This window comes from Trachemys scripta, chromosome 2 (assembly GCF_013100865.1).
Source record: "Trachemys scripta elegans isolate TJP31775 chromosome 2, CAS_Tse_1.0, whole genome shotgun sequence".
Taxonomy (NCBI): Eukaryota; Metazoa; Chordata; order Testudines; family Emydidae; genus Trachemys; species Trachemys scripta.
In genome coordinates this window covers 258,606,569-258,622,721 of record NC_048299.1, presented here as the reverse complement: position 1 = coordinate 258,622,721, position 16,153 = coordinate 258,606,569, and the positions used below count along the sequence as shown (strand labels likewise).

The 16,153-nt window shown below is 38.4% G+C and overlaps 1 protein-coding gene across 1 annotated transcript; it reads right to left on the bottom strand.

The window, feature by feature from the left end:
* Positions 1-3,308: 3,308 nt before the first annotated feature.
* MAL2 (mal, T cell differentiation protein 2) lies at positions 3,309-15,773 on the bottom strand (the record flags this gene model as incomplete). The annotated part of the gene is given in 3 exon segments (XM_034763515.1): positions 3,309-4,559; positions 7,981-8,130; positions 15,603-15,773. Coding segments are annotated over 3 exon segments (393 nt in total), but the record flags the coding sequence as incomplete, so codon positions are not given.
* Between the last annotated feature and the right edge of the window lie 380 nt (positions 15,774-16,153).

Here is a 16,153-nt window from a genome sequence, read left to right as displayed (position 1 = left end):
AACACACCTCATCTTGGAAGGCATAACTGATTTGTCAAAATCCGTATTTGTAAGAATGAGAGCAAATACGGCCATATTTTTATTGATAAACTTTAAACAGCCTTGTATGTTAATAAACTCATTTTCTTAGTAAATGACCAAGAGTAGAGATTTTTAGGTTCTAGATTAAAAAAATACTTTTGCAGCATTACCTAGAAATTAATATTTTTACAATAAAGAAGTCCTACTGGAACCATCAAGACCAATATATAGAAGTCTAAACTGAATAACTATTTAACAAGATATCTGTAACTCATGTCCTTCCTCACCCCTTTCTGGTATATATTATTGCACATCTTCACTTGTCTAGCATGTCCATCATTTGCGCTATAGGCTCTTTGGAGCAGGAACTGATCTCAAGGGTTTTCTATGAAGGACTTAGCACGTGTGTGGATGCTATAAAAGTGATTTAGGAAAAGACATGCCACTTTACATTGCAAGTTGTACAACTTTATTTGCATATTTTAAATTATTATTTTAAACAAAATAGGTTGAACAGGAAGTGATTTTGGCTGCTTCATCTGATGAATAGGCTTTAACAAAGTCTTAACTTTCTAGAATGTAGTCTCTTTTTCTTCTTTTAGTAATAATGTGTAAAGTACTGTTTCTTACTATACTCTTCTGAGAAAGGTCACCCCTTAAAAAGTAAATATTTACCACTAGCTACTAAGCAGTGGTATCCAAGATACCCCACAGCCAGCATTCTAGGCACAGAAGATAGCTATGGTATCAAAGATAATACAGAATTGTAAAAAGCGACAGAGTCCTGTGGCACCTTATAGACTCACACACGTATTGGAGCATAAACTTTCGTGGGTGAATACCCACTGTCAGATGTTGCATCTGATGAAGTGGGTATTCACCCACGAAAGCTTATGCTCCAATATGTCTGTTAGTCTGTAAGGTGCCACAGGAATCTTTGTCACTTTTTACAAATCCAGACTAACATGGCTACCCCTCTGATACAGAATTGTAATTTCACTTCTTAATAGCAAACACTGTTTCTGGTGTCAGACATATCTTCCTGGATATCTCACTTCAACTTAAACTCATGTGTCCAAAACTGATCTCCTTATCTTTCCTCTCAGCTTTTCTCTACTGCTCCATTCTCTGAAGAGGCCTGCTCATATCCCTGAGCTCTAGGGATTATGTGTGTGTGCGCACGCATGCATTTTTTAAATATAAAATGTCTTTTTGTCTTATTTATATTGACACTCACTTACAGTCTACAATCATGTGTAATGAACATCAGAAGGACTGCATTATACTTGCCCCCGCCCCAAAATGTTTGGATACAGACTCCCACATCATGCTGAGCCCTGTTTCAGAACCACCTCTGCAATTCCAGGTTCAACTATGAAGTAATAAACCATTTACTGTTTCTTTATTGTGTGACTGCATCCTTATATTCTGTTTTAGTGTTTGTTTACTTGTACACCTCTACCCCGATATAACGCTGTCCTCGGGAGCCAAAAAAACTTACCGCATTATATCGAACTTGCTTTGATCTGCTGGAGCGCGCAGCCCCGCCGGAGCGCTGCTTTACCGCTTTATATCCGAATTCGTATTATATGGGGGTAGAGGTGTACCTGCATCATAGTCTAACATAACATCTTCCATTGCAAAAGAAAAGGTGATGGTGGCAGACAGGAAATATGCCTCTATTTTTAGCTAAGCAAACCACTCTTGTTTCAAGAGGTTAACTTTCCTCTCCAACTCTGTCCTTTGCCTGTCTTTGACTCTTAGAGCAGGAGGGAAGAGATTAGCCATTTCTCACTACACTAAACAGGTTCTAATACCCCACACATTGCAGTGGTATGAAAACCTTTCAGTGGTGCATTAAGGGACCTGACTAGCATCTGTCAAGTGTGGTTCTTTCCCACTATCACCATATATATCTGCACTGTCCTCTCCCCCTAGAGTCAGTGCACCTTTCATACAGTCCAAGTCTTACTGTTTCACCATTTTATTCTCTGTTCCACATTATACGGTTACAAATGTTGTGATTTTTGTGCAAGTACCCTCTCAAGAATTCTTATTCTTTTAATAAAGCTAGCATCAATTTAATCAAATATTTGAGATTTCTACTCTTTGTACCAATATCCAAGTGATGAAAATCTATTAGTAACCACAGTATCAAATACACTGGATTAAAGCATTTAATACAGCTGAGTGTTATTCACTGTTATATCTTAGGGAGAAATCCCTTTCGTCTGTACACTCCAGTGTAAAGTAATTTTATTCAATATGAAATCCAGTGTTTTGTTTTGTGCCATACTGCATGAGACAAAATTTAAAATCACCATTCACGTTAGATGAGAGTAAAGAGTTGAAGATTCAGCCAGTTCAAAGAGGGAGGAAGATAGACATTTTCAGAAAATAAAATGTACCAAATCAACTTATTACAATAGTTCTGGAGAGTTAAATGGCTCAGGGCATTGAGAAGGTGCCATTCATTTCCAGGTCATTGATATAAAATTGGCCCAGGCCAGTACTGACGGAAAGTTGTCACTATTGATAGTGATTCAGTTGCACATGTCAAATGAGTTAGGCTCCCAGCAGAGATCCTCATGTATCTTCACTGGCATGCTGAGACTGAGGCCATGTCTGCATTACAACGGCACTGCTACAGTGCTGAAGCTATAGTGTAGACCAGAGATAGTCAATTGTTTTTTATCAAGGTCCAAATTTCTTGGTCAAGGTATAGTCAAGGTCCAGATTCCAGAGAAAATAATAAAAAACAACAACAATAATGATAAGTAAATACAAATATTTTGCTATCTGTTCAAAAGCCTCTGGTAATCTGGATTTGGCCCACAGTCTGCCTATGATACAGACACTTCCTACATCGATGGAAGAGGGTTTTCCATCAACGTAGGTAATCCACCTCTCCAAGAGGTGGCAGCTAGTTTGCCAGAAGAATTCTTCTTTTGACTTAGCTGCATCTACAGTGGGGGTTAGGTCGACCTGACTATACTCCAGAGGGAATGAATTTACAGCCCTGAGTGATGTAGCTGGATGAATCTAAGTTCTAGGTATAGACCAGTTTTGAGTAGGCAAGAAAGCGTACTGCCCTGTCCACTTGCAAGTGGTCTCTACAGAACAAATGCACAGAGGATATTGTAAGGAAGCTTACACTGTTGCTTTTCTATTGATGACAAGGGGTCTTCAGTCTCTGAGGTTAACAATTTGGCATTTTTGCAAGAACTAAAGTTATTACATTTTTTTAAAAATATCTGCTAAATAGTGATAATCGGGGAGGGAAGTGATACAGTATAACACGTTTATTAAGTTGAGTTTGGTGCATTTATACCTCATGTATTTCATTACATAACTGGGATATTCAAAGCAAACTTGATCAGACTTCAACATTCCTGCAAAAGCATCTTCCTGGGTGGATCCTTATGCTCCAATGGTGTCCCTCTTCAGCAAGACTCTTCAGTGGCATAAGGATCTGCCCATGTAAAGATTCCTTTACAAGATTGGGGCTTTAGGATGCAACAAATAAACCATTGCAAAAATTCAGATCAGAGAGAATTCAACATTCTGTAATACTCCATTCAAACGATATCGACTCATACAGTAAACAACATAAATGCAGCACATGAAGTAAAAACTGTACCCACAACAAGGTGAAACAGTGCAAATACTTTGTTTTAAACCAAAACATACCACAGATATACACAACACAAATGCACTGTTTACATTTTGCAATATAAATAGACTTGACAGAACTAAATCTGTGAATATAGGAAACTACAGACCAATAGTACTAAACAATTTGTATTTACTAAGAATACAACACAATTATAGAAAAGATCAAATCATCACTGCCAGAAATGGCTGTAAAGTATTTCACAAGATTGTACTGGAAGGAAACTAAAACAGTTTTTCTTTAAGTTTTGCTTTAAAAAATATTAAGGCAATCTCACAAAAGTCAAGGTAGGCCCTCATCCTGCAAGGAGCACTGTGTGGCAGATGCTTGAATCTGTCCAGAGACCCAAGGATTCTGCCTATTTGGAGCTTATTGCAGGAGTGGGGCTTTTAATAATAATTAACCATACGCATTGCAACTTGTAGCTTTTAGCTGCCTGTGCATATAACACATTTGTTTACCTTCCACTTCCTCCCTCCTAATTGTTTAGCACCAAAATTCAGTTGTCTGCTAATGATGCATCTATTTCTCACTAAACTCTATAATACTATATAGACAGTAGAATAATGCTTCTAATTAGCATATAATAAAAGTTAAAAAAATCACAGATTATTTCAATTAAAGTAATTCTGATATGAGCTTATCTGCATTTTTAATATTTTTAAAATAGAGTTTATACATAAAATCCTTTTGGAATTCTGTTACAGTTTGAAAGACAAGTGGCATTTAATTTGATCTTATACACAATTACATAAACTAAACTAGAATGCTGAACCATTAACCTCTTCAAGTGCTATAGTTTCCATCTTCTTAAAGCAAGGGCTGTGCTACAACCATAACAGATAGTTGTTGCAAAGGCAAAAATCTGCAGAAGAAAATGAGATGAATCACACATGAGATTTCTATTACTCCAGTGCTCCTCAACTTTTCCCATAACCACATTTTACAAGGAAGATTCAGAATTTCCCACAGTTAGCCCAAAAGCCATAATGAAGATTGGTTGTGACTCCCTGTGACTCTATCACAAGGGTAGGCAACCTTTCAGAAGTGGTGTGCCGAGTCTTCATTTATTCACTTTAATTTAAGGTTTTGCATGCCAGTAATATATTTTAACATTTTTTAGAAGGTCTCTCTCTATAAGTCTATATTATATAATTAAACTATTGTTGTATGTAAAGTAAACAAGGTTTTCAAAATGTTTAAGCAGCTTCATTTAAAATTAAATTAAAATGTTGATCTTATGCCACCAGCCTGCTAGCCCAGCCTGCTGCCAGCCTGGGGTTCTGTTCACCTAGGCCAGCAGCGGGCTGAGCGGGGCCTGCATCCGGGATGCCGGCTGGCAAGGGGCCGACAGCCGGGACTCCAGACCTGGGGGTGGTGGTTCAGGGGTCAGGACAGAGGGCTGGGGGTGGGTTGGGGGTGCAGGGCAGAAGGCTGTGGGGGGGGGAGGGTTCAGGGGTCAGGGCAGAGGGCTGGGGTTCTCGGCTTGTGGGAGTGCTCATGGCAGGGGGCTGGAAGGGATATGCTCTGTTCCACCCCCTTCCCCAAGGCCCCATCCTTACCTCTTCTCTGCCTCCTCTATGGAGCAGTGAGCATGCTGCCACTTCTCCCCCTCCCCCTCACAAGGGCCATCAGCTGATCGGTGCATGGAAGGAGAGGAGGAGTGGCAGGAAAGCACCACGCTGGGGGAAGAAGCGGAGGAGGGGGGAAGCTTGGCTGCCGCAGGACCACGTTTCTGCCTCCTGCCCCCGCAGGGGAGAGCGGTGGGGGCTGAGTGGGGTTGGGGGCCGGGACCGTGGCAGACAGCAGTGTGCCAGTCAAAATCGACTTGCGTGCCGTGTTTGGCACGCGTGCCGTAGGTTGCTGACCCCTGCTCTATCATGACCCTCTGGTCGAGAGCTTACGTGCTATGGCTTTGATAACATTGTGTCAAAAGCATCAAATCCGGACATCACTTTGCTACTTTGTAACTAAAGTAGGTCTTTTACCTAGGTCCTGGTGCAACCCTCTTAAATACTTATTTTTATACCCTGTAATTAAGTTTCTTCTCATTATCAAGGATGAACACAGTCATTTAGCTTTTGTTTGTATTCATATTTAATTTCATTCATCTCCAAATTAATGCATCTGCCTCCGGCAAACATAAACTGAGGAGAAAGCTACCACTAAAACAATATGGTATCAACATTTATTATTTACTTGTAGAAATAAGGAAATGGGCACAATTTTTTTTTTGGAGGGTGGGGAGAATCATTGAAGATAATCAGCTACTGGAATAAGTTACCAAGGGATGTTGTAAAGTTTCTAGAACTTACAGTCTTTAAATAAGGACCGGATGTCTTTCTGTAAGATGTGTTCTAGCTTAATCACAAGTTGTTTCGCTGCAGGGATCATAAGGTGAAATCTATGTTTGTGTTCACCCTAGAATTTATACTAGATGGCTCTATGAATTCATTTGTGAAGAACTAGGGAGGATGGAAACTAGAAAGGGATTTGTTTATTAAATTGAAATACTTTCTGATGTTTCCTGGTCAGAATGATGGAGACCTGCCTCTCCCTCTCTGTACTTGGAGTCACTTAGATTATTACATCCTACCCATACTACACATGCTTTGAGAGAGATAATGAATGTTTGGAAAACAAATGCTAATAACTGCTGAGATTATTACTTTTTTAAAAAGAACCTACACACATGCTTTAATCGATAATATAAACAGCTGGAAGGTCATTGTCTTGACAGCAGATATTTAGCAGGGCTTTAATTTTTCTGTTTTCTCTATGCAGTCTTTATTTAACACTTTCTTGGTTAATGGCAGCAAAAATGAATGTGTGACAAGATGATAATTATTTTCATACAAACTAAGTTTAATTAAGACACTTGGGGAACAGCTGTGAAGAAGCTAGGGGTCAGAGCTCTTCTGTTTGGCTCTTCTTCCCCATATCCCATCAGCACTGTGAGGGGCCTGGAGACTGGAGCTTCTTCCCCACCTACAGCCTGGAACAGTCCAATGGGGAGCTTCACAAGAGCCCCCCAACCCACTACAGCTCAGCAGAACTATGAGAAAGGCAGGAATTCTGCATACTAAGTGGAACTTTACATCAGACATCTAGGAGCTATAATGGCTTCTCATAAGTTTCTGGGTAGAATTCAGGATGCTGACCTATTATACAGACCTGACTGATTTGGGAAATGGTTAATCTCTATTCCCATGCCATACTGCCACAGCTAGGATCAGCTGGAGCTGCCTTGTTATAACTGGGAGGATGCTGCTTGTAGAGTACTCTCAGTGAGCTTCCTGGACTTTGAAACTAAGGCCTTGTCTACATTTACCTCCGGGTCCGGCGGCAGGCAATCGATGTTCTGGGATCGATTTATCGCGTCTGGTCTAGACGCGATAAATTGATCCCGGATCGATCCCGGAAGTGCTCGCCGTCGACGCCAGTACTCCAGCTCGGCGAGAGGAGTATGTGGCATCGACAGGGGAGCCTTCCTGCCGCGTCTGGACCCGTGGTAAGTTCGGACTAAGGTACTTCGAATTCAGCTATGTTATTAACGTAGCTGAATTTGCATACCTTAGTCCAAAGTGGGGGGTTAGTGTGGACCAGTCCTAATTCTTCACATCTAGACCCACTGCAGCCTGCATTTGTCAAGCTGCAAAGCTCATCCATAAATTTTTTTGCCTTTCAGAGAGGATGGGCTGAGCACTGGAGCAATTTATTTGTTTTATCTTCATATCAGCTGGTAGATATTTATGTCTAAGTGGGTTGAGCAGTCTTTTATCATTTCTGTATTGTGTATTTTAATTTTTGTGATGGACACCTATAGAGGTTTTTAATAAGCTTAAATAAATGTCTATGATCCCATGATCTAAACAAGACACTGTTAGAAGGTGTAAAAACTGAGAACAGTATTTCCAATCCCTTGTGCTAAACCCATTGGCATACATCTATGGAAGAGGCAGCATCATTCAGATGCAAAGGAAAACAATTAATAATTGAGCCTTTACTTCCACTGACTAGTATGACTCACTCAAAATGTTCCCTTATAAAGAACATTATTCTGTAGTGAAGCAAATACCTACCACACAGTAACAACTTATTGGGGTAGGGGAGAAATAACAAAATTAAATTATCAATTTGTGACTATTCTGTGCTGTGTAACACACAAAAACAGACAGTCTCTTCCGTGAAAAGTTTACATTCTAGTTAGCCATTAGATTATTTGGGTAGCTAAAAAGGGTTAAAACAGACTTCCATCTCTTGATGTATATCTATGAAATACTTACTGAGGCTGCTATGCTTATGTTATAGTCTTGATCACTTAGCAACGTAGTGACATTTGATGGAAGTCGATAATTATGCAGAGATGTTGTTGCTGCTTGCAATAAAAAGGCTCCAAAATAAAAGACGAAAGTAGCTGCATGGAAAAGAAAATCCTGAAAAGAAAGTGACAGATTTAGTCTATATTGTAACTGATTGGATATGTGCATTCTTCCTAACCAATCTCCGAGTTTTCAGTGCAAACAAAAGCAAGCTTAGAGGTGCCACATAGAAGACGTTCAGATCATTCATCTAAAATGAATGGAATCAGAGTGTAGTCATATTACAATGAATCACACCAGAGTAAGAAACTTTAATTTTTGTATCCTAAAAAGTATTCAAAGTGATACAACTCCGTTTTGTTTTTATAGTATTGCAGAGTAACATAACAACACAACAAAACCCACACCTTTAAAATAAATATAGCTTGACCTCTTAAGTGATCTAGGTCAGCAATTATGTTGCCATGTTTTAAGGCACATTTGCAATAATGGCTATAATAACCCAGCAACTTTGTTACTAAAAAAGCAACTAGAACCACTATTTCAAAGTAGTATGGTGCATACCATATTTATAGTAAAACACAAAGCCCATCCTATTATTCATCTCTCACACACACTATATTGTGCACATTTGTGTATACAAACATTTGCTATTTACATTCATTTAAAGAGGTGTTTTAAGTGTTAGTTTTAATTTCTCTCTCCCGAGTCCTGTACAATTCAGCTCCAGGCACTAAGATTCTGACTTTCCAGGCTGAGGGATACAATAAAGCTTTTAAAACCTCTCTAAAATATTTCTGTTTCTAGTCTGTAAAACACACAGTGTACAGAATCAGGGTGGATTTGATTTAAATCATGATTTAAAATCATTAGTCAGGAAGACTCAATTTAATCATAGATTTCTACATAAAAGTGCATTCTTGTTGGTTGTTATAACCTTAATACATATTCTTCACAACTCAGAGACAGATGTTGTTTCATTTTTAGAAGGTACACACTATACATTTTTAAAGTGATTTATTTTGAAAACTTTTCATATTAGTTTTACAGCTATATCAGAAAATGAATGATTGTTTGGTTATTTCATTTACCAAAGGTAATTGAAGCAGATATTTATGAAGTCACTGGGAGGTGAACTATCTCCAATTCAACAGGTTAAGCATTAATATATGGAGGATTTTCCTGCCATGCTGTATTAGGAGGAGAACACCACCAGACAAACAATTAAATTGTTTTATTTAACTAAAAACAACAACATTGTGTATTTTGGATTTTTTTCTTCAACAGCAAACATAATATTTTAACAAAACATCTATATGAAATTTGAATTTACTTAAATATTCCAGGTTTTTTTAAATCAAGTTTCTTTGTGTTAAAATTATTTTTAACAAAATGAAATATTAGAAAAACAAAAATTAAATTGACTATGTCAGCCAGGTCAACATGAAAACTTAAAATATTGGCTTCTGCAGCTAACTCAGTCATCTTAACCTTCGTTTTCCTGTTTGTTCATAATCTGGAAAAGAAAAACAAGCTTTCCTGCTTTTTCAGATCCCAAATGATTTGGAATGAATTAGTCCAAAGGAAGAAAATATTCTTTCTACACCAGCAGAAGAAGCTACTGCTGTTAAAAGTGAGATTATCACTTCAACAGTCTCTGAATCCAAGTGCTTAAGTGACTTCCACCAGTTCACTGGTGTGAGTTTCTTTAAAACATCACCAGCAAACATATATTTCTTGAATGGTTCACTCTTAGCGCTGAAGTTTATTATAGTTGGCATTCTGGAGGGATGATTGCTGGATGTCCATGTCATAGCCAACTCCTCTTCTTCAGCAGTTAAGGTTTGACCCTTGTACCGAGTATTGAGAATATTTGCAAGAAAATGAGCTGGAGATAGTGCTTATCCCGCTCATTTTTTTAATGCTTGTAATTTAACTCTGTCATTGCATATTTCTCTTTTTAAGACCTCACTCAGTTCCTTCCAAATTTCAACAGCATCAGCAATAAAACAGCTATTTCCCTGCATATTGTTCAAGGCTACAGAAATAGGCTTCAGGGTACTCAGCATGTGTTCAACATTTCTCTTAAATCCAATCTTGAGAACTTTGGCTGTGACAGTGCCATCTATTTTTTCACTATTTTGTTCACAAACTATCATCAGATTAGGCCAGTTCTTGATATAGTGCTCAAAACAGTTCCATCTCATGCCTTGTGGGAGTTAGCTTGGTTCCTCCCACTTTTTTCAGAGCAGCTGCTGCAAAGTGGTTGTTACAGAAGTATTTTGCAATTTCAACAAGATTAGCCTTTATTTCTGGAACACTGAGGTCTTTGGCTAGGAGGTGCATCAAATGTTATTAGCTTGGGACTCTCTTCTAAATAATTTCTTCTCATCTTGGATACATTTGCAGCATTGTCTGTGACCTAACTGCGTACTAGATATTTGAATTTTTTTTCACAGTTTGTTCTAGCTTTTACTACTACTTCTTGTAAGTATTCTGCTGAGTGTGCATTTCCTGATGTATCAATTGTTTCTGTAAGGAAGACATTTCTTTCTTCTGTTGTCACACAAGCACATACAACAGGACAATTTTACCCTCCAGATCTTTTGCACAGTGCTCAATTTCTCTTTCATACACTTTATCCAGCAATTTGCCTGCAACATCTGCTCTGTTGGGTGGACTGTATCCTGGTGTTAATGACTGAACCATGTTAATGAAGCATGGGTTCTCAATCATACGGAAAGGAGAGTTTGTTGCATATACGAACCGGGCAATTTTTTCATCAATTACCTCTTTTTGTAATCTGCTGGTTCTTATCACAAACTTATCTCTGGTTGTTTTTGGATGATGGAGATTTTTTTTTTTTTTGCTACAGGTGATATACTGTGGCTATGTGACATACATGATGGGACTGAAACACCATCATTGGCAGATAACTCTGAAACTATAGAAAATGATGGTGATCTTGAAGGTGGATAGTCTTCAGAATCCTGTATGTTGAGGACGGATTCTCCTAAACAAAATAAGTCAATGCAGTTATTTAATTATTATTACCATACTGCTCATTTAGTATTACTCATTGCATTCATTGACACACAGTACTACTTTAAAGGTGAGACTGTAAAAGGAAGATCTGCCTATTTCAGCTATTTATTTTTTATCACAACTGCATCTAAAATGATAGTACCATAGAGTAACAACTATATTTTTTGCTCAAACATGAGAATTCAAGAATAGTTCAGAAGGAAGACAGGCAGTCCTTAAGAAAGAAGTCTGAAATAAAAAAAGTTTACCAACCTGAAGATCCTGCATGTTCAGACACGTCCCTTTCATCATCTTCAACGCAGCTTCCTCCTGAGAAGGAACACTTCTCATGATGTTGTTTCATTTGGGCAACCAGGTCTTGCATTTCTTTGTTGCACTGTTTACATTTTGCAGGCATGTCTGTCTCACCCACAGGTAGAGGAACTTCATTAAAATATTCCCAAACTGGATCTCTTTTACGGCCTGCTGCCATTATAGGTTTTTCCCTTCTAGTGAGAGAATGGCATGGTAGATCTCAAATCAATGAAGGCTACACTCAGAAAGACCTCAAGACTTCTGGAATATGCTGCTCAGCTTCACTTTTGTTTCTACTGCCTGTCCTTCCCGTCTCACATTTATCTCCAGACGTCTTCTCCTTGTCCAGCTCTATTCCACCCCCAATAATCTTCTATTTTTTTAAACTTTTCACTTTTAGAGAGAGGTAAGGGATTGATTCTGTGTACACAAATTTGCAGAGGGACAATAGGGTTGAGGTCTGTTATTTCTCAACTCTATATATTATTTATTTAAAAACATTTTTCCTGTTAACAAGCATGTTATCTTTGGAGACACAAATCCACAGTTGGAGAACTGCAAAACTAAGCATCTCTAAGTATCTGCAAAACTAAGTATCTTCTAGACTGAGCACTGAGTCCCATTGGGTAGATAGAAAGATTAACCTAAATAATCTATACAGAAGCCCCTGGAACCCCATAAGATTGGGTCCCTAATCCATGACCTATTGGAACTTATTTACAAAACTTTTCTTAAACATTACATGAATATATGGTCTCATACTACAGAATTAGAATTTATAATCCCTATTCCATAATGCCCAAATAAATCTGTTAGTCTTTAAGGTGCCACCAAACTCCTTGTTGTTTTTGTGGATACAGACTAACATGGCTACCCCTGATACTGTTCAGTGAGTAGCTTAGTCCTAGCTGAACACAGAAGAGATATTTTCAAAAGAGAAGCTGTCATTTCCTCCATCCAGATGCCAAACACTCTAACTTCCCTGGCAATAGTTACAGTGAAGATACGTATCAACAGTAAGGTTCTATCTGGGACATGATGCCTGTGATCCAAAACCTAACTGTTTACTCTTAGGATTTTTAAATAAAAAAGGATGGTGCCCAATTTTCCACTGCCTTACACCTTGCACAATCACTTAAATCTTGTGCAAAGTGTGTGTAAAATACTACCAGATCAGAATGGAATGGTAGCTTACACCTAGTTTGCGCAGATGTAAATGACAACACAATATATAGGGCAGCAGAGAATAAAGTCTATGGTCTTTGTCATATCATCTGGTTCAGTATAAAGCAGGGGATCTCAAACTGGGGGTCGCAAGGTTATTACATGGGAGGTTGCGAGCTGTCAGACTCCCCCCCAAATCCAGCTATGCCTCCATCATTTATAATGGTGCTCAATATATTAAAAAGTGTTTTTAATTTATAAGGGGGGGGTCGTACTCAGAGGCTTGCTATGTGAAAGGGGTCACCAGTACAAAAGTTTGAGAACCACTGGGAGCAACACAACTTCCTTACTCATGCTGAGTTAATGTCTTACTCCCATGAGTAATCCCACTAGATTGAATAGGGCTAAGCAGGAAATAAGGTACTGCTCAGCGCAAGGTTGGCAGAATCTTACCCTAAAAGTGCTACTCATTTGCATCCAGGAGAGTGGAGTTTGGGGGTTTTAAACTATTTTTATTTTAAAATAAAAGAGAATAGCCTCTTCTTACAATTTTCCATGACAAGCAATAATAATTAAAATAATGTGCCTGGACTTTTCCCATTTTTGGCCTTCTCAAACTACTAGCCTTAATTAGCCATTCTGAATTCCGGGCCAAATTTTAGTTTCTGCAGCATAAGGAATAATACAAAAATCTTTTTCTTTAAACACTTTCCAATTTAAGTGTTAGAACAAACAGCAACATGGTATACTATCTTTTTATTTAAAAATAAAAAAAATGAGTTTATATAACCAGATTGAAAAAACTCGGGTTTTTTTTTTGTAAGTCCTCCACAGAATTTGCCATTTGCAATATATTCCAGCAATGTAGAAGTCATGGTATCTTGCTGAAAAAAATCTAGGTCCATCATACTACAGGCATAAATTTAGGTCCAGCAGGTACTATGCTGAACTGTGGCCAAATAGTAATTATCTTTCGGTGATTAGTGATCTGGACTGGATATTGAGCCAGTGAACTAGGTATAAAAGGTTCATATCCCATTTCTTTGCCCTGTTAATCATGGGGAATTTTTAACAAAATCACAAGCAAACATCATAGGCACATTCACAAATGATGTGCGCCTATTACTATTTTTCTCCCATAAGGGAGGTTCCAGCAGCAGCACTCACTTTATCACAGAGAGGTGTCAAAGTTCCCTGTCCTACCAGATATAAAAATAGCCAACAAGCATTTGATAGGGCAAAATCAATAATGTATAATGAATACTTACAAGGAGAATTATAGGATGAATGTTTGTGTAGTACTTTGAACATGCAAAAAAGCACTATGGCTCCAGTCCAGCAAAGCACTTAATTATGTGCAGAACTTTAAGTCTGTGATTGGTTCCACTGAAACCAATGACACTATTCACTTGCTTAAAAGTAATGCACATGCTTTATGTGCTTTCCTGCATACTAAGTGATGTGACTGCCACTGAACAACACTAACCACCTTCTGTGAAATTCCCTGCAGCTTCCCCAACGTCCAGCTCACAATCCCTTAACAAGCTTAAATGGAATTAAACCACAAATCAAGTTAAGAGTTGATGTTGTACTTTGTTTGTATGTATAGTGAAACACTGGTGCAATGGTGCTAAAGTCTGTTTGGACAGAATCCAGACTATCACTGCTAATGGACTCATTACACAAGTTTAAGCTTTCAAACCCCAAACTTATGAAGTTTGATGACCTTTGATTCAAGATTCGCACAGATCTAGGGACTCTCAACACAGTTACTTGGATATCAAGGGATGCACAACCATGGATGTTTATACTGAAACATACAAATCTGGCTAAAAGCAGTATGATTGCCAGTAATAAAAAAGAGCCACACAGAAGAAAGATTATTTAATGAAGGTGTTGAGCAATTAGGCATAACTGCATTTTAATACACCTCTACCCCGATATAACGCTGTCCTCGGGAGCCAAAAAATCTTACCGCGTGATAGGTGAAACCGCGTTATATCGAACTTGCTTTGATCCGCCAGAGCGTGCAGCCCAGCCCCCTGCCCCCGAGCGTTGCTTTACTGTGTTATATCCGAATTTGTGTTATATCGGGTCGCATTATACCATAAAGATTGCTAGAAGGTCTGATTCTTTGTGTATTTTCTCTGCCTGTTATTGCTCACTCAAAAAGCCTCACAATACTATAAAATAGAATGATACAGTATTGCATTTCACTACTTTTAGGCTGTTAGAGACTCCCCATTCCGAACATGCACCTCACAAGAAAACATTTTTTAGGCAATAACACAGGAGAGCACAAACTATAAATCACTGAGGGATGCACTTGGTAACTTTCCAATAGTTTGAGATAGGCATGTAACTTGCATAAAACTGATCAGATTACTGCCGTCTATTTTTTTTTTAATATGGAGGTACAGCTTGGGAGGACTACTGGTTTCAGCATGTAAAGCTTCATCATAACATGGGCAGAATCTTGTCATGTGATTGAATGGACACTGAGCACTGCATGCTGGGACCTGTAGTTCTACAGGCTGCGCTATCAAATTAAAAGAAAAGGGCAGACAAGAGTCTCTGAAGAACTCTGAACTATATTCGTGCTGCAGGCCATGCTTTGGCCATTCATGATGTGAAAGCCAAGCACCAACACTAGCATAACATTTAAGGACCTGATCCAAAGCTCATCAAAATTAATTGATTATCACTTCAAAAGTTTGTTTTCTCTTAATTAATTGGCCTCTCAGAGGTGGTAAGACAACTCCCACCTGTTTATGCTCTCTGTATGTGTGTATATATATCTCCTCAATATATGTTCCATTCTATATGCATCCGAAGAAGTGGGCTGTAGTCCACGAAAGCTTATGCTCTAATAAATTTGTTAGTCTCTAAGGTGCCACAAGTCCTCCTGTTCTTCTTTTTGCGGATACAGACTAACACGGCTGCTACTCTGAAACTTTTCAAAATTAATTAGAATTTCTTCATTAACTTCAATGGGCTTTGGATCAGACCTTAAGAGTCTTATGAAAAGTAAGATCAATTTGTTTTTCCTCATAAAATCATGCCCACAAGGAAAAAAAACTTACCATCTGGTTCCAGTCCACAGCAATTCTGTGTGTATAACTAAAAAGGAACACGCCCAGGAAGAGGATGGACAAAAAACAAGCAGTCACTGACACAAACATCACCCATCCCTGTAGCAGAGGCACTGGAACTCTAGTGGCAGCTACCAAAATCCAGACAAGTGCTCCAAACAGCTGTAGAAAAAAAAAAAGCCATGATGAGAATAAAGGCTTAACGCTGAATCTTGTCCAGCCCCTCCAGACTAAGAGCTAACAGTTAATTTATTTTTAAAAAAGCTTTCAGGTGCAATTTTTGGCACTGGGGTAAAATATTCAAAAAATCCCCTCTTGAAAAGTGACTTAGCTACTCAAAAGGCTAAGTAATCAAAAGTCAATGGGACATAAGCTTGTAAATCATTTTTGAAAATGGGATTTAGGTTCCTAAATCACTTAATTGCTTCTAAAGTTTCACTGAAATCTGATTTTGAAGGAAATACAGGACAAGTGAAAATATTATCAAAATGCATTTATCCTAAAATAGAAATAAATAAATCTATATCTGTTGCAACTGGTAT